Raw genomic sequence first — 18,252 nt, 5'->3', positions numbered from 1 at the left:
TAGCTGTCATACAAACTGACCGATCAAAATAAATTTTTGTACGGAAAACTCTTTTATTTGACAAGATATCTTCATGAAATTCGGCAACGGTTAATTTCAGAGACCACGCTACAATTTCCCAACAGATTGTTCAGTTCGGATCACTATAGCATATAACTGTCATATAAACTGTTCATTTAAAATCAAAATAAATAAATTTTAATACTCTTTAATGTCATAATAAATGCACCTGCGAAGGGTATTACATTTTCGAAGCCACCGAAGTTGACGTATTTTCTTGTTTTCTTTTCTGTAATGTACGCGCCTACGATTGTGGTTGCGCCTGCGCAACATGAACACCCACATATGCGGCTCATAAAGCTAAACCAACTTACACCAGCGTTCAAATACACACTCATACACACTCAAATAGGCCACTTAAACCCCTTTTATTACGGGCAGTAAATATAAAGTGAAGGCGGCTGAAGTGGAGTTTTTTCTTTATGCCCAACCCAAATTTTCAAGTGTTCCAGAGTACCTATTATATCTACAAACAAACATACTAGTACATATGCAAGTAAACAAGTATTCACATGTATTCATGCATGTATACCTGTATTGGTGCTTGAAAAGCCAGTTGCTACAAGGAAAATATAGTTTTCTCACGATTCGTTGCGGCATGTTCGGTCATATAATAAGCATGAAAATTGTATTCTAGAAATTCTGTGCGAAGAAAATGTGCGGTCTATTGAAAAAGTAGAGTCTTTGGTGCGCGCTTTCATTGTGGGGCGCCAACTAAAGGCGCAGCATGGAATAATAAATACAAATAAAACATATGAACATATAAAATATTTTGCTTCACCGCTGACTTCACTACTAACTTGACTCGCGCTTTAGTTGGCCAACACAATACTCCAGCGATTATATTCGCATTAATCTTAAGCGTTTTTGCCTGCTGAGCGCCGAGCAGCGAATCGCTTTGGTGAAAATTCATCTTTCATAGCAAGCTTTCTACAAATGCGCATTCGTGTCTTCTTAAGCTGAGTTATATTACTTGCTATACACATGCATATACATATACATACATTCGTATATACTCGTATTTATTGTTCTATTCGCTGTGGCATGGATAAAACTAGTAGCTGGGCGCGTAGCCACTGGGCTTACTGTGTATCAGCGCATTCGCATACTGGCATACCGCCGTACATTGCTTATACCCGCAGCAATGCAGTGGATTGGAGTTTCTGTGGCATGTATCGACCCAAATGGAAAGTGATCAGTATACCAAGAAGTTCTAAATAAATTCTTCTCCTTCCTTAGGGTTTACTAAATTGTTACATTCGCTGGAGGATGGAGTCATGTGTAGAAGTTCACGCAAGTGAGGAAAGTTCTCTGATCGCCATTCACTTGGGAGTGGCCAGAAACGATTATTTTACATATGGCTCAAGCAGCTCACGACTTCCGGTCTTTGACCAAGTATCCTCTGGGTAGCCTAAGAACATCCGTTTAAAGGCGAAACATCTTCTACATAGGGTTGTGCGCTGGGTTTAGGACCCGCCACGTAATAAACACTATCAATGAAAAATTATCAACAGCCTCGGAAGAGAAACCCCCACTTTGATGACGACCATGACAAACGAAATAAGGACTACGAATTGAGGGCATGCATCTAGAATTCCCGGTCGCTTAAATGGGAAAGTGCCGCTGCCCAGCTGGTTGATGTCCTCGTTAGATTGAAGGCTGATATCACCGCCCTCCAAGAGGGCTGAGTCGAATCGGTCCTTGTGGTATTTACTGTAGTGACCATATAAAGGAGAGCAAATTTGTTGTGGGATTCGTTTTGGGAGAGACTCCGTCGCATGGTGGCCGGTGGATACACGTCTAGCCACAATCTGCATCAAAGAGAAGTTCTTCAACATATCGCTAATCTGCGCCCACGCCTCGACGGAGGAGAAGGACGATGTTACCAAAGATGTCTTCTATGAGCCCTTGGAGCGCACCTATGAGAACTGCCCCTGTCACGATATCAAAATCGTGCTTCGCGAATTTAACGCCAGAGTGGGTAAAGTAGGTATCTTTGGCACAACAGTCGGTAAATTCACCCACTACGAGGAAACATCCCCAAATGGGTTGAGACTGATCGACTTCGCCGGGGCCCGAAATATAGTTATCTGTAGTACTAGATTCCAGCATAAAAAAATTCATAAAGCTATCTCCGGATCGAAAAGCCACCAACCAGTTCGATCATGTTGATGAAAAAGAGCTGCTTTTATGCCGCCATGTCTAAATTTGATATCCCCGCAAAACCAATACAGCTGTGTAAACTGACGTTGAGCAATACCAAAAGCACCGTCAGGATCGGGAAAAACTTTTTCGAGCCGTTCGATATCAACCGAGGTTTCAGACAAAGCGACTCCCTATTGTGTGGCTTTTTCAATCTACTCCTGGAGAAAATAAATCGCGCTGCAGTTCTGAATAGAGAAATAACAATCTTCTATAAGAGTGTACAGCAGCTGGCATACGCCGATGATAGTGGTATCATTGGCCTCAACAACCGCGCTGTTATTTCTGCTTTCTCCAGACTGGATAAGGAAATGAAGCAAATGGGTAGGGTAGTGAACGAAGTGGGTAGGGTAGTGAACGAAGGATAGAAGAAATATCTCCTGTCATCAAACAAACAGTCATCGCACTCGCGACTTGGCCCTCACGTCACTGTGGGCAGTCATAACTTCAAAGTCGTCGAAAATTTGGTCTATCTCGGAACTAGTATTAACACCAACAAAAATGTTAGCCTCGAAATACAACGACGACAATGACATAGTTCAGTGAATTAAAAGACAGCGGACCACATAGGCTAGGTCATGTCGTCCGAATGGATGAAAACACTCCAGCTCTGAAAGTATTCGACGCAATACTCGCCGCGGGAGGCAGAGGAAGAGAAAGAAGATCACCACCTGGCAATTGCCACCAAACAGCGAAGAGGAAAGACGATTAAAACGCTGTTGTAAACTCGACTATAACCACATAAGCGGTGTCTACGCCAAGAAAAAAGTCCTCAAAATAACATTGTGCTCCCGCACGCCAGTTCTATTTTTCAATTGATAATATTTCCTACTGGGAGCTTTAAAAATGCCATAAGCCAAAACATTGTTGACCGATCAGTGCACCCTGTCGGCGCCTTTTGGCTGCTGTTGAGCATCACTGTCACTTAGCGCAGCCATTGGCAATGAGAATGCACAAGCCGTGCTAAATTGCATTTAGATTTATCATTGCATTGAGCTGCAGACAGTGTCGTGATTGAGGTCAATGTTAAAGTTGAAATCTCCACGGCTGATAAATGCAAAGCGGCATTTTGAAATGCATTTTTCTACTTGCCATTATCGCGTTGGAAAAAAAAATTGGTTTGTGGTTAAATGTTGCATGCTGCGCGCTGTGTTCGCCGGTGAGCGCAATTAAAAATTATTGACATTAACGCATATATTATAACTAATTGCGGTTAATGGAAGAAGCTCGACCGCTGACAAATTGAGTAGAGCTGTTGATGATCTTGCTAATCGAGCGAACGAGAGAAGAAAAGAGAGAGAGAGCGTGCCCAAGTAATTGCTGCTTGAGACATTTATCAATGTCAGTCACTGAAGTCACGATTAATTTGTTGATTATTATTTTTTTCTTTATCAATAGTTGACTATAAAAGCACTGACTTGTCATTTGTCTATCATTTGCCTACCGACTTAGCGGTATCGCTGCTGACTGCTTATGTCAGCTGACTGAGCAGCGTTGCGTTTGCACACATTTACGTGGGCTAAGCTGACAACCGTTGCGTGCATCGCGTGCCGTACAACTTTCGTCGCTTGCCAGCGGTTCATATACTTGTATAATAGCTATACAAAGAGAGTTCCAAAGTAAACAGGACTTTTTGAATCTAGCGCCCCCTGCACGAGTGGTTTCAACGTTTTCAAAGTGGTCGTGAGGACATAAATGGTGATCAACATGTGGGCCAATCAAACTCCGTGATCACCGGAAATTCCTTCAAAACTGTTCGTGAATTCATCGAAAATCAGCCGAAGTCATCATTGAAATTCATGGAAATGGAATTGAACATCTACAAAACATCGATTTATCGCATTTCGACTGAACATTTGGGCTTACGAAAGGTGTGTACACGGTTTGTTCTGCTCAAATTGATTGACGACCAAAAATTGCTCAGAATCCAGAATGCTTGTGACCGATTATTTGACCAAAAATCACATTTTAAACATTAACCACTCCCCGTATTCACCTGATATGGCACCGTGCGACTTCTTCTTTTTGAGAAAAATGCATTTACCCATGAAAAAAAAGCGTTATGCAGACGTAGAGGCCTTTCAAAAGGCTGGCACCGGCATACTGGCGGCCATACCGGCCACGAGCTAAGACACTCGTTCGATATGTTTTTGGAAAGCGCAAAAAGCTGTATTGAAGCAGAAGGAGACTATTTTGAATAAAATAAATTAATTTTGCCGAAAAAGCTATTTGTTCTGTTTTTGTTTTTTAAAGTCCTGTTTACTTTGGAATGTACTTTGTATATTCTTACATCCTATATATGCATATAAGCTTGCACTTATTAGCCGTCAGCAACATTGCTATTAGTTCAGAACATTTAATGTGTATTAATTAAATGAGTACTCACTTGAGTAAGCTGATGATTTTTGCTAATTATTATCGACCGTGCGGTTTTTTCTGGGATGATTTTGAGTTGAGTAAATAAAATACGGAGATGAACATCTGTAAAATTAATTAAAAATAAATGAATAAAATTCCATGTACATAAAGAACAGTTATAAGATATTAAAACCACAGGTTAGTAAACATAAAAGTTGATGTAAGAAAGGATGCATATAAAATCGTAATGGGAAAGATAGGAGAGAACAAGGAAGTATTGACCCGATTCAAACCATTTTAGATACACGAAATACTCCCTTCGGAAAGGTTTCTATCTGAAAAACAATTGTATAACTCTTTTTTGTCAAAAGTCAACTGTACGTACTGGTCCACATATTCGGTACCTATGGGACAGTAATAGGTGGATTAAATAGTTCAACTTAGAGGTGCCAAATGCAATTGTCTTGTTCTCATCCCTATCGGTCTCTTGAAATTATAATTTCTTTAGCTGCTCTTTTAATCGTTCCAACTTCTTTGCCCTTTTGTCAGCCATAACGCGTTCTTTTACAGATCCACGTTTGGCTGTTTTTTTAAGATCATGACAGTCCGACTCGGCTTCCTCAGTCATCTCGCGTTTCTGAAGTATATTCTCTTTCAAGTTTTCCATTGATTTGTCATGTTCTTTTGATACTGAACGTTGATGGTTACATAATATGGCTACTGCACAATTGGCGCGGTTATAGGCAAGTAACTTCTCCGCAGTTGACATATTTTCTTTGGTGAGTAAATTCAACTGGTTTTGTAATGTAATTGAGGCGTTGTCCGTACCTAAAACGCCTCAATCACATTTGAAAACCAGTTGGACACTTTGGCAGTGAGTCCTTCCATAAGATCCTTTAAATGTTCGTCGAGCACTTGCGTGTTAAGCCTGTTAAATAGATCGCCTCCTTTCTTTTTATTCCCAAAAATAGTTCTAGATTTTTGAATACTCGTTTTTCAACCTCATCTTCGATATACTTGACTTAGCCTTGCACATTCTCCGTCCAAGGAAGAGAAGAGTCTAGCATCTATGCTTACGACCCGGAAACAGACTATCAAACGGACGGATATTGAGGCAAAGGTGAGCCGAAGCTGAAGAAAACGTGGGCGCAAGTGTGTTAGTTCCAAAGGCGATTGCTTTGAAAGGAAGGACATAGATAGATGAATAATAAATGAAGAATTTGGAAAATTATGAACAAAGTCTTGCTACTTTTTGCTCATAGTAGTAGATTTTTTAGTAACACGACATTCAAAACGGCTAGAGCCGGTTGTCGTTGGGACTCATTTTAGTTGAAATTTTAAGCGGATTTTTGTTTAAGGGGGTATTCTAGTCTAGAAATAAAATTTTGGGCAGTTTTTTGAATTTTATTTAAAAAAAACCAAAAATATTTTTACAATCCATTGATATCTTAAGAATACTGAAAATTAAAAACTAAATAATTAGAGGGGGTGGGGTTAGAGACAGCTGTAAAAAAAATGGCGCATTCTGGTGACATTGATCTTGACTCTCCTGGTGGTCTGAAAAAAATCAAAAGAAATTCTTAACCAGTAGGGATGCTGTTATAGTCCCTATTTCAGGGAACACGAATTTTTTTTTTAAAAATTGGCGACTGCCTGAAAATAAAAATCATTTTTTACGCTTTTTTTGAAATTCTTTAATTTTTAGAGAAAGGATAAATGATTATATAAAGAAGGTTCACACAAAATTTCAAGTAAATCAGTTGTATAGAACTTGAGATAATGCCGGTACCGTGTGGATAAAAGTAGTTTCGAGAAAAACGCGTTTAAAAAAGTGAGTCTACCTACCTACCGGGCTAGGTACTGCGTCACTAAAGTAACTGTAGCTCTTAAAATAATTTTAATTTTTTAAAATCCTTTGGAGAATATGTTCTTAAGGGTCTAAACTTTAAATATATGAAAAAAAGCGAATTTTTGTTATGCAAGTGTGACACTTTCAAAAAATCAAATCGATTTTTTTGCTTTTTCCATAGTTTATATTTTCAAAAATATCTTGAGAAATCGGCAAGGTCGTAACTTGAATAGTTTTTGAATGGCAGAGTTTACAGAGCGACCGTTTGTAGATCTGTGTATATGTAGATCGATAGTTGAACCTTTAAACGCGTTAAAAAAACCGACACTTTCAGAACTAAGCCATTTTGTTAATTTTCAATTATTTTCAAAATAGTAGGTCATTATATAGGAAATACATTTAACTTTAATAACTTGTTTGATTTTTTTTTGATTCAGCTACTCATTCGGACGGCATCATGTGAGCAGTTAGAGAAGTTTTTTTTGGCATATCTGAAGGCAGCACATAACTCCGTTATTTTTCAATATTTTTATAAAATAAAAATCTTAAAATATAGCTGAAAGCTAAAGCTTATTATGTCCAAAGAACTTTGAAACATAAATAGAGTATTTTCTTTCAAAAAAAATTCACGAAAATCGCCTAATTTTTCATGGGTTGCACTGCTATAGCTCCTTAAACAACTTTTTATACCCTGAATAGACTATATCAAGTTTGCCACGAAGTTTGTAACACCCAGAAGGAAGCGTGGGAGATCCTATTAAGTATATATTTACATATCAGTATGCTGAGCTGAGTTTATTTAGCCATGTCCCTCTGACTGTCTGTTTGTCTGTCAATATATATACGAACTAGTCCCTCAGTTTTTAAGATATCGTTTTGAAATTTTGCAAACGTCATTTTCTCTTCAATAACCTGCTCACTTGCAGGAACTGCCGATATCGGACCATTATAACATATAGCTGTCATACAAACTGAATGATGGGAATCAAGTTCTTGTATGGAAAACTTTCGCGTTTGACAAGATATATTCACGAAATTTGGTATAGATTATTTTCTATGGCAACAATGTAATCTCCGAAGAAATTTTTCAGATCGGCTTATTATAGCATATAGCTGCCATACAAAGTGAACGATCGGAATCAAGTTCTTGTATGGGAAACTTCCTCATTTGACGATATATCTTCACAAAATTTGACATGGATTTCTGCTTAAGACAATAATATAATCTACGGAAAAATTGTTCAGATAGGATTACTATAGCATATAGCTTCCATACAAACTAAACACATAGTTACTAAAGGAAATGCACCTGTGAAGGGGATATCCCTTACATTACCGAATTTCACTCTGAAAAAAAAATTAAAAAAGACTCGTCATCAGTTATAAATTTCAACAGAATTCAAATTAGTCAGAGTGAAGAAGAGTGCTTATCTCGTGCAAAAACCGCTTTAATTAACCTCAAACAAGTGTAATCGAATGTCTCTTTCAAGCCAATTTCCCCGATTTCAACCGCAAAGCAGCATGGTGTTGAATAAAACATAATAAAGCATTCAATTTTGGCAATAACAATTACTTTGTGAACTTTGAAAATAACTTTTTTTTGGGTATCGCACTCACTTTTGCACCGGAAATAGTTGTGAACTGATTCATTCGTTCATTCAAGCAAAGTGTTGTTGGACAAACACGTCACAAATCGCGGTGTAAACTGACAAAACGGTCTGTCCGCTCAAGCAGTAATTAAATAAAAATGTACACGTGCGATTAAATACACACATACGATCATATTACTCATGGATGGTTGACGGTTAAGTTTATGTTGCTAGCGCGATATGAGTTCGTTGCTTAAGTCTATTGTTTTGCTTTCGTTCGTTTTGTTTTGATTTTTTTTCCATAGGCAATTCAACAACAAAGCAAAGTCCAAGTCATGACGTTAAGAACATTTATAATGTAGAATTCAAATGGAAAAAGAGTTAAGTAATCTGTTGAGCAAAAAATATGCAAATCATGTGAAATAATGGCGCTTTGCTGAGATAAATGGAAAAGTGGGCACGCTTGCACTGTAATTTAAAGATAAAAAAAGCTGTTGATAAAGTAAATATACTTGTACAAACATATCAATTATTTATCTTTTAATTTAACGGCTGTAATTAAATAATAATTAGGAATATTTTTATGTTTATAGCAAGGAAAGATCAGCTGGAGTCGGGCTAAAGGTGAGTACATAGTATATTATTTGAATAATTTCATGCATATAGTATTGAGTTATAGATTATTTTGCAATAGTGACGTTATTAGTGTTAGTTTCCATACTGCTCTTACATGTTTTAAGATTGTTTCAGGCATGTGTCGATAGTTAATAAACAAGTGAGTTGCTGAACAGTTATTCAGAAAGTTATTCAGAAGTTGACTCTCACCTACCATTTCACACCAATATTTTAATAAAATAGAATTTATTTTAAGTTGACAACAGAATACTAACGCTGAAACTCATTAGCTGCATACTTGTGAAAGGCTTCGATCGGGCATATTTTAAACCTTTAGGAATGTTTCTAATCTTACAAGAAGGTTTTTAATCCTTCTGGGAAAATAATTTTTAGAGGCATATATTTGAAGTTGCATAATTTATCATTCGACATGAAGCCAAAATTTGCGAATAAGATAACTGAGTTATAACTTTAGCCTCTACAAGCTTTTTTTGCGAGCCCTACTTAAAGTGATTATATTTAAAATTGCCACTTTTCAATATTTCCTTGTAAGGGTTAGTTGAGCATTCCAGTGAAAATAAATAGAAATAAGATAATATTTTTGAAAATTTTATAGAAAAAACAAGAAAAAACGTTAACTTCAGCTCCACCGAAGCTAATATACCCTTCGCAGGTGCATTTCTTTTAGTAACTATGTTTCAATTGTATGGAAGCTATACGCTATAGTAATCCGATCTGAACAATTTTTTCGGAGATTATATTATTACCTTAAGCAGTAATCCATGTCAAATTTCGTGAAGATACCACGTCAAATGCGAAAGTTTTCCATACAAGAACTTTTTCCGATCGTTCAGTTTGTATGGCAGCTATATGCTATAGTACGCCGATCTGAACAATTTTTTCGAAGATTACATTGTTGCATTAGAAAATAAGCTATACCAAATTTAGTGAATATATCTTGTCTAATGCAAAAGTTTTCCATACAAGAACTTGATTGCCATCGTTCGTTTGTATGACAGCTATATGTTATAGTGATCCGATATCGGCAGTTCCGACAAATGAGCAGCTTCTTGAAGAGAAAATGACGTTTGCAAAATTTCAAAACGGTATCGTATATATACAGACAGACGGACATTGCTAAATCGACTCAGCTCAACATACTGATCATTTATATAATACTTTATAGGATCTCCGACGCTTCCTTCTGGGTGTTACAAACTTAGTGACAAACTTAATATACCCTGTTCAGGGTATAAAAAGGACTTCCGAACGGCAGTTAATCGGCTTTTCCGATGCCCCTTTCTTCCGATCTTATATTGGACCTTTCTTCAACCTTCAGTGAAGCTCAGCTTGCGCTGATTAATATCTAAAACTTGTGCACTGCGTGATCCTTATGTCACAGAGTGAACCTGTTCCCATGGTAGTCGTCGGGTTTAAGTAACCGGATGAGACCCGAATTTGTATCTGGCCAATTTGACAGTCATTGTCAGCATCATTCACCGAAAATAGTTCAGGAATGTTTTAGGCCACTAACTGCTGGCTTTTAGCCAGGTCAGTAACGCCTTAATTATAGATGTTCTGTCTGGACCCTCTTTAGTAGTAGATGCAGATAAATATTCTGTCGGATGTTCTTTATTAAAGCTGTATGGAGGAAGGTGGAATTATCTTGTTCATTCCTCCTCTATTTCCCGGCTTTTGCCACAATGAGATTGAAATATTTCGTTCTACGGATCTTTTTGACCATTTTTACCAAAGCCACTATTGATCTAAAACTCGAAACCGGTTTTCGGCATAGTTTTTGAGAGTGAATCGGTAGAACATTTCTCGCTAACGCGATTTTATTGAGAAAAAATCGACCCGCCCTAGTGTATATAAATAGATAATATACCGCTTTAGTCACAAAAATTTTTTTTTTTGCACTATTTTGACTTGCTAATCACTTCACACCGTCAGCTTTAAGCACGTTTTGCAAAAAGTAGTATTTTTTACGCTTTGGCACGATTCTGACAAAGTTATAAAATACCATACATTCGAATTCAGTAAATTCGTACTGATTCACACTCTGTTCAAACACGAGATTTTTGGTATTTTTTTTTTTTCGATAAATAGGAAGATTTCAAAAAAAAAATAAAAGCTTCCATAGAGTGATAGCAGATCACATTAACAATGTTTCGCTCCAAATTGGAACTAGATATCTTCAAAAATCTTCCTTTGAAAGAAACGAAACCAAATTGAAAACCACCATTCTGAGAAAAACTCCTCTAAAAATTGGAGTTGTAACGTTTCCTACTCTGCCCACTTTCTACAAGAAGCGCTGTAGCGACCGTAGTAATTTGAATTTCGATTTCAAAATTTAAGAGCATGTTTCTTACAGTGTATACTGTATACGATAATGCTACAAAATTTCACACTGAGACGATCTCTTAATTATAGTTTTTTCTGTTAGATATTCGTAAATTTATTCCTTTTCATTCCATCTTTTGATTTGAAAAAAAAAAATGTTTGTTAATCCAATTTTTTAAGTGGTCAGTAGGGAAATCTGCCTGTTTTTTTGATATTTTTTTCATAGAAATTTTTACTCTACAATAGAACTCCGTTCAAATATCATGAGGTATATCATGGAGTATATAAAAATTTTCTTTCAGAATTTTTTGATGACGTTTGTCAGAGAAATGTCTGGGTGAATGAGATGCGTTGTTTCACTGGCGGACACGATTTCGCATGTTTGAATCATCTGAAACACAAAAACCCAATTTATTCTTAAAAAGCGCGTAAATGATTATCGTCTCCACTAGAATCATGAAAAAATGTTGATAAATAAAAAGTAATTAACGTTTTTTTTTAACTTTTCCATATTTTATTTTTACATAAATTTTGTTATAACAATGTCAATAAATTATAAAAAATTATGAATATAGTAGGGACCATAGCTAGCGGTATTTTTATTTTTTGCTTTTTTCGAAACCGTCCAATGATAAAGTGGGTTTCTACATTAATTCTAAGGGAACAGAAAATGCAAAAAAAAATAATAATTTTGAAAAAGGATTACCCCGCTGACCCCTTAAGTAAAATATACATTTTTCAGGTATTTTTTCATCAAATGTTTGGATTAAACAATTAAATTTTCAATTTTCAGTTCCGAAAACGAAAAGTTAAATTTTGAATTTCAATCCAAAATTTGTTTTTTCAAGAAATGCTCTACCCTGCACACCAGTAAAACTGTCCTGTGGAAGCAAATGCTCCAAATGATAATAATAAATTAGTTAAAAAACCAAAAAAATAACAATTTCGATTCCAGCGGAGTTAATGATGCAATGGATTTCAAATCACAGTGAAATAGCACAATATTTTATTCTAAAACACAAAAGTAATAAGAAATTAAAAATTTTCCATTTTCATGCAATATTCCATTGGACAAAAAGGTCATTAAAAATACATTTTAATATTTAAATAAAATAAAAGGAAATAAAATAAAATAAAGTAAACTAAAATGGTCTTTGCCACTTATGGCCAGAAACAGGTTTCTCGCAGCATCCAAGTGCTGCACGCGCTGCAGCGATCAACGATGTCTATTGCGACAAAGCCTCAACGGCGAAGAGTTTTAAAATGCAAAAATGTTGCCACTGCCAAGCAGTGCAACAACTATCCATAAAGAGACGCAGCAGCGGCCGCCACCAACACTGCAACTTGTTGCTAACTCAAATGCAGTTGCAGTAACCCGCTAACTTTATACTTTAATGTGTGCCTCCGCTGCTTCGTTGCAAATGGCTTTGTATGTATGTATGTATGCATATACATATGTATGTGTGTTTTTGTGTAGATTTGTCTGCGCGTAAAATCAAGTTTTGCATTTTAACAACTCACAAATTCCTATTGATTTGCTTTGGTTCAACAAACAGTGGGTTACAGCGTAGACAGGCATAGCAACAACAGCAGCAAATACATCAAGCGACGGAGGTGGGGTGATGCATGGCTCATGCTTCATGTGTCTCCCATTTATATGTACTATATACATATATGTTTGTATGTACTGGCATGAAACTTTATGTGCCTGAGTTTATACAGTACTGGGTACATCCAACGGAAGTTTTGATTTTTTTTTTTTAAAGATTTTTTTTTTAAGATTTTTTTTCGTAAGAAGAAAACTCATTAAATACTAGAAAGTGATCTTTACTTTACCCTGATCAAGAATGGGGTTTAATTTACTGTTTTCCCAGATCTTCTTTTTGATGAGCGTAGCCAAAAATGGATGAAGGAGTTCGTTTCCACGGCTTTCGGAACCAGGACAAACATAAATTTCTATCCCATCCAGAGCTGATAACTGCGCAGCGTTCCTAAAAAATTTTTGGTAGGTTTTCACTACCATTACAACAACAAAAACAACACGACTCCAGCAGTTTTTCTTGACACTCGAATTTTTTCTTCTTCTTCCTTTTCTTTTCTTTTTGTAACTGTCTCTTTCAGCATCAACTTGATTATTATTTGCGGTTTTTTTGTTGTTGCTGCAGCGGCAGAGAACATTCCTGAAATTATTTCGAGGAACGATGCCGATTTGACAGTCCTTGACAGGATAAAAATTCTTATCCACTCTTTTCTTGGGAACAGATTATTTACGGGTTGTTGTTATTATCGTTGTAACGCGTACCTAATCCCCTTTGCGATGAAAAGGGTTAAGTTGTCGCCGACATCATCCAACGGTAGGGCCAAGAAACGTGCTAAAGGGAGAAAGGTGTCAGATGAGTAAGGTTAGTAGGGCATGCAAAGAGTTGGCTAATGTCATGCGGAGACTCATTGATCGCTGGACATACATAGGTTTGATATGTCGGGGTCTATGCTAGATAAGTAGGAGTTTAACCTGCTACAGTATCCAGAACGAAGCTGCGTAAGGAAGGGTCACTCCCGTTTCTCGCGCCAACTCGAGCTCTTCGTCTGTTGGACTCCGAGTACGCCATTCACTGACAGAAAGTTGGTGAACGTGTTAATGGCCCCTCTGTGAATGGCGGTGAGTGTTTGTCGAAAGTTAGTTGCGTCCAAAGTCTGGTCGGCGTATTACTTGATTTCGTCGAGGTAGTTGAGGAATGACCTTATGATGCTCCTAGGAGGCGATTTCGCTCCAAGCAGGTGACTGCAGGAATGATTTCTGCGAAAGCACCCCAGCAGGAACTCTCTAACTGGTAGCAATGGGGCCTCACTATGCAGGTGTTTGTTATGAGACATCAAGAGGCATCCTGTCGTAGTTCGGGGTGCAGTGTTCTGACAAGTCTGAGGCTTTCTCGTCTGCGTTTCACTGTATCCAGGCGACTACGTTGATATGGGCTGGCCAGCCGACTGGCTTGTAAGTTGCCAACAATGTTTCTTTGTCTTTTCCCAATATGCTGCCGGCTAGCGACTTGAAGATTTTGTTGCGGCTCTGTACTTTGGCAATAATCGCGGTCGAGGAGTGTAGGAGCACAAGCTGTCGAAAGTCACCCCTAAAGGCTTAGGGATACATATTGACAGTCGGAATCTTGACGCAATATTAAGCTCAAGTCTATACTCCTTCTTTCAGTTTAAGAATATTGTCGCCGTGGATGATTGATGTGTTAGGCTTCGTGCAGCGAAGATTACGTTTGAACACATGCCATCGATTTCATTGCTCGACAATCGTGCAATATCAGCGTACGAGGGGATACAAACTCCCTCTGGTGGTTGTGGGAGTTTCGAGATGTAGAAGTTAAATAATAGCGGGTAGAGGACACCATCCTGCGGAATACCTTGTTTATTTCTTATGTTTTGAATTGTTGCTTCGAAATAGTACGCATGATTGACGACCGCTCAATTGGTTCATGGTCAACCTCTTAGTCCTGGGGGGAGCGTAGTTTTTTTTTTTATTTTTAATTAACTTATTTTTTTCATAACACAAATATCAATTGTTAAAACATCTGAGCATATCTGAAAATGAGGATGTGTTATAGAATAATAACTGTAAATTTTTATTCTTTGAAGTCTTTAGATTCATGTGTACATGCAACTCCGAAAAAAGAGTATTGGAATCATAACTGTATAACAAACAGAAATACTTTCATATGCTAAAAAAATTATAAGTTTAAAATCATATGCGTTAAATTCACTAATTAGATGTATAATAGGCGAGAAGTGCAAATGTTTTGAGCGCCTTACATGCGCACTTGAAATTTGCCCGCCTTAGTAATGTACTTGACACCTTTGAATGGCTTATACTTCTCGCCATACATATCCAAACGATTGACCTTCAGGCCAGAAACAGCCAGTTGTGAAATTGAAAATTGCACATTAATAGAGGGATTCGCATCGATATTCGTGCTGCCGGGTGTAATTGATACCTAAATAAAAGAAAATGTGGTATAAATGCAACTCTGTCACAATTTCAATGCTTAGACTTACAGTGCCCCTAATATTTGGCAATTTAGAGACATCAATGCGGCCCACCTCCCACGATAATGTCTTAGTAACCGAGTCGAACGTGTATTTGCCTTGATTTGGTGTTAAAATGCAATTCAAAACACACTTAGGCATTGTAATCTCTAATTTCACTTTGTCCACCGTACGACCGAGTGTGGTACGTGGACCGACAGTCAAATCTAGGCGTCCTTGTTCGCCAGTTTTTATGGAGAAGTTATGTCTTATGTAAACAGGTATTGCCACTACCGATTGGGAACTAATGTGATAAGACATTAGACGAAAATTGCCATCTGGCGGAATGAAGGAGAGTAAACGTTCGGACTCCCAACGCTTGAAGCGTACGCATGGATGGAATGAGACATCATCAAAGAGGCGAGGATTCATAAAGGAGAGCGTGAGATCAGGCATACCCGACAGCTTGCAGCAGCAGTCAATCTGTAAAATTTTCAACGGATTTATTATAGTTAACATAAATATACATACGAGTATGTCAAAAATGTACATACATAACCCTGTATTTCAGCAAATACTGTTGAGCCAGACTTATCAATAATGGCATCGACCTCTTCAATAACATCAAAATAAGCTTCGTTATTATTATAACGTACACCACTACGACGCCACGGTATAGCCGATAGCTGGCCAGAGGGTAAAGTAGTGCTAACGCTGCAAATAATAGTGAGTAATCTGTTCACATTTACTTATTTGTGACTTACTTGCTTTTTCCTGTAACTGTATTTGCGATGGTGCGCAAAATATTTGGTGGCTTAATAAGCTCTTTAAGTATATTGCTCTCCGTTGAAAGTGGGAAACCATTATCCAACATTTCATCGAGCAGCTCATACACGACTACATAGTTTTCTTTAATAATTGACTCAGAACAATCACCAAAGTAATCCTGAAATGTGTCCATCACACGGTGTAGGAATTCAATAACGAATAATGGTGGCACTTCCTGCTTACAGGCAGCCACAAGCGATATGCCATTGCGTTGCACTGTGATGAGGTAGTAGTGAGGTGTGGCAATCACGGGCGGAACATCCTACATAAGAAGATAAGCAATCAGGTCATACTTTAATAAATTAGGATTATTTGTACTTACCAATGGGGCATTACGTTGTGCATCCAGGAAGTAATCGCACACTGAACGGGAAACAACTGAACGCCAATGTTTTTCAAGAAAAACATCGCTAAAGTAAAACAAGAAATTTGTATTTAAGGAAAAGCGACGAATGCTATAATTACTTTCAGTAGAAAGTAAACAGCTGGTAGCAAAGTGAAAACTCATTCGGCTACAGCAAACTAATTACAACGAAATTTGGAAAAGAAACTCAAATTGATTTCGATATAACTCACCCGCTGTTGTTTACTATAAATAGGCTGTGTATCATTTCAATTTATAAACACACTGAAAATATTTTTTTCAAATTTGTTTTGACGCAAAAATTATAAAAGTAACAATAAAATGCCAACACTTTGCTAAAATTTCGGAAGAAAGAACAAGAGCTTTCACCTGTAAACAGCTGTTCAAGAATTGCGTTGCCGTACGGATTGCCTACAGCGACATCTATCATTTGAATGTGCAAGCGCCAACATGCATTACAATAAAACAAACACCGCAAGTGTTTTATGGAATATTTTTATAAAACATTACTTTAAATTATATATGTATTTAATTTCGTTTATAAAGCAGAAAACAAATAAGCCATCTATGAATCCGCTAAATTTCCTTTGGAGTGGCTACAATGCTGCCGTCGCAGCCGCTGCGCAGAAATGTCAGCAACAGCTGTTTGCAGAGCGCAAAACAAAAAATTTCACTCATCAATTAGAAGCAAAAACATCGTCGGAGTGTAATTTTCTTTTTTACTAATCAATTGTTTAAACTGCTAATAAGTTTTGTGTCGGAATATTTAACCGCTAGGCATAATGGGTAACAAACAAGTGCGTCAACACCTGGAAACAGCGCAGAAAACGGGCATATTAAAGATTTCACTACAGCGCTTGCAAGAATTTCCACCGCAATTGAAAAATTATCCAAATGTCCTTAAAACACTTGGTAAGTGCATACATAGTTAACCTTACTGTATTTTGTTTGAGTCTAACTTATCTCTAATTAACTGCAGATCTTTCCGAAAATCGCTTTGAGCGTTTACCGGATGAGTTGGGTCATTTCACACTGGTCAAACATTTGAACCTCAGTGGGAATAAACTTATTGAACTGCCAGATGTTATAGGCGAATTAACGAAACTGGAGGTGCTATTGGTGATGAACAATTACCTTACGAAAATACCAAAAACACTATCGAACTGCAATAATTTGAAAACTGTTAATCTGACCAATAATCAAATTAAGGAATTCCCCACCATGTTGTGTGGTCTCAAACATCTCGATGTATTGGATTTGTCACGCAATAAAATCACAATTGTACCTGCTGAAGTTGGCACACTTTACATGACTGAGCTGAATTTAAATCAAAATCAAATTTCAACACTATCCGAAGAGATTGCAACATGTCCGAAACTAAAAGTTTTGCGTCTCGAAGAGAATTGCCTACAAGCTAACGCATTCACGCCACGCATATTAAAGGAATCAAAAATCTGCAATCTGTCTGTTGATGGCAATCTGTTCAATTCCAAACAGTTTACTGATTTAGAGGGTTACGAAGTTTACATGGAACGTTATACGGCAGTTAAGAAAAAAATGTTCTAAGCAAAAAAAAAAGCAAAAATAATATTGTTGATAAAAAAGACGAATTATGTTAGTGTAACTGCTGGCGGAATACAAATAATTGCATTGAACGTCACAATATAATACGTAAAGCGCGCTTACTAAGAAAATGGCACAAGATAATGGGATATAGATAATGCATATAGTAAAAGACAGCTAGTTAAATATTAATGGCATTGAATTTGTAGCGCACTATACATAAAGAAATGTGCATACTTATGTATGCGCTTGGAAAACAGCATAGCTGTAACTTGAATAATGCTTGTGTCGGCAAACGAAAAGCTAGTTAATTAAAAACATATTTGTATTTATTTTTAACTGTATTTCTATAACTATTTATAAATGTATTTTTGCTCTACATCACCTAGAAGACTGTTTAAATAATACAGTTGAAAAGGCCCATATTAAATTTTTATGTGTAACACAGTGAA

General features: G+C 37.1%; 2 protein-coding genes, 1 long non-coding RNA gene and 1 pseudogene across 3 annotated transcripts in view; 1 reads left to right on the top strand and 3 right to left on the bottom strand.

Annotated features, from left to right (window-relative positions):
- LOC125778315 (uncharacterized) overlaps positions 1-4,776 on the bottom strand; it is a 65,313-nt gene extending 60,537 nt beyond the window's left edge. Inside the window, exon 1 of the long non-coding RNA XR_007422627.1 lies at positions 4,649-4,776. This is a non-coding gene — a long non-coding RNA (uncharacterized LOC125778315). The remainder of the gene's footprint in view (positions 1-4,648) is intronic.
- Positions 4,777-4,984: 208 nt separating this feature from the next.
- Positions 4,985-8,890, bottom strand: LOC105234272 (DNA topoisomerase 1-like; annotated as a pseudogene).
- A 5,729-nt stretch (positions 8,891-14,619) lies between these two features.
- On the bottom strand, positions 14,620-16,608 carry LOC105234262 (AP-3 complex subunit mu-2). Its single transcript, XM_011216559.4, has 6 exons — positions 16,450-16,608; positions 16,196-16,283; positions 15,810-16,135; positions 15,600-15,759; positions 15,076-15,528; positions 14,620-15,014 (listed from the first exon to the last, which is right to left on the bottom strand). Exons 1-6 carry the CDS (start codon positions 16,482-16,484, stop codon positions 14,829-14,831), a joined length of 1,248 nt encoding a protein of 415 aa, XP_011214861.1. The 5' UTR covers positions 16,485-16,608; the 3' UTR covers positions 14,620-14,828.
- A 178-nt stretch (positions 16,609-16,786) lies between these two features.
- On the top strand, positions 16,787-18,252 carry LOC105234263 (leucine-rich repeat-containing protein 57). Its single transcript, XM_049455224.1, has 3 exons — positions 16,787-16,943; positions 17,015-17,149; positions 17,217-18,252. The coding sequence occupies exons 1-3, from the start codon at positions 16,805-16,807 to the stop codon at positions 17,801-17,803; spliced, it is 861 nt and encodes a 286-aa protein (XP_049311181.1). The 5' UTR covers positions 16,787-16,804; the 3' UTR covers positions 17,804-18,252.

The sequence above is a fragment of the Bactrocera dorsalis genome, chromosome 4 (assembly GCF_023373825.1).
Source record: "Bactrocera dorsalis isolate Fly_Bdor chromosome 4, ASM2337382v1, whole genome shotgun sequence".
NCBI classification, from domain to species: Eukaryota; Metazoa; Arthropoda; class Insecta; order Diptera; family Tephritidae; genus Bactrocera; species Bactrocera dorsalis.
This window is presented reverse-complemented; position numbering and strand designations above follow the sequence as displayed.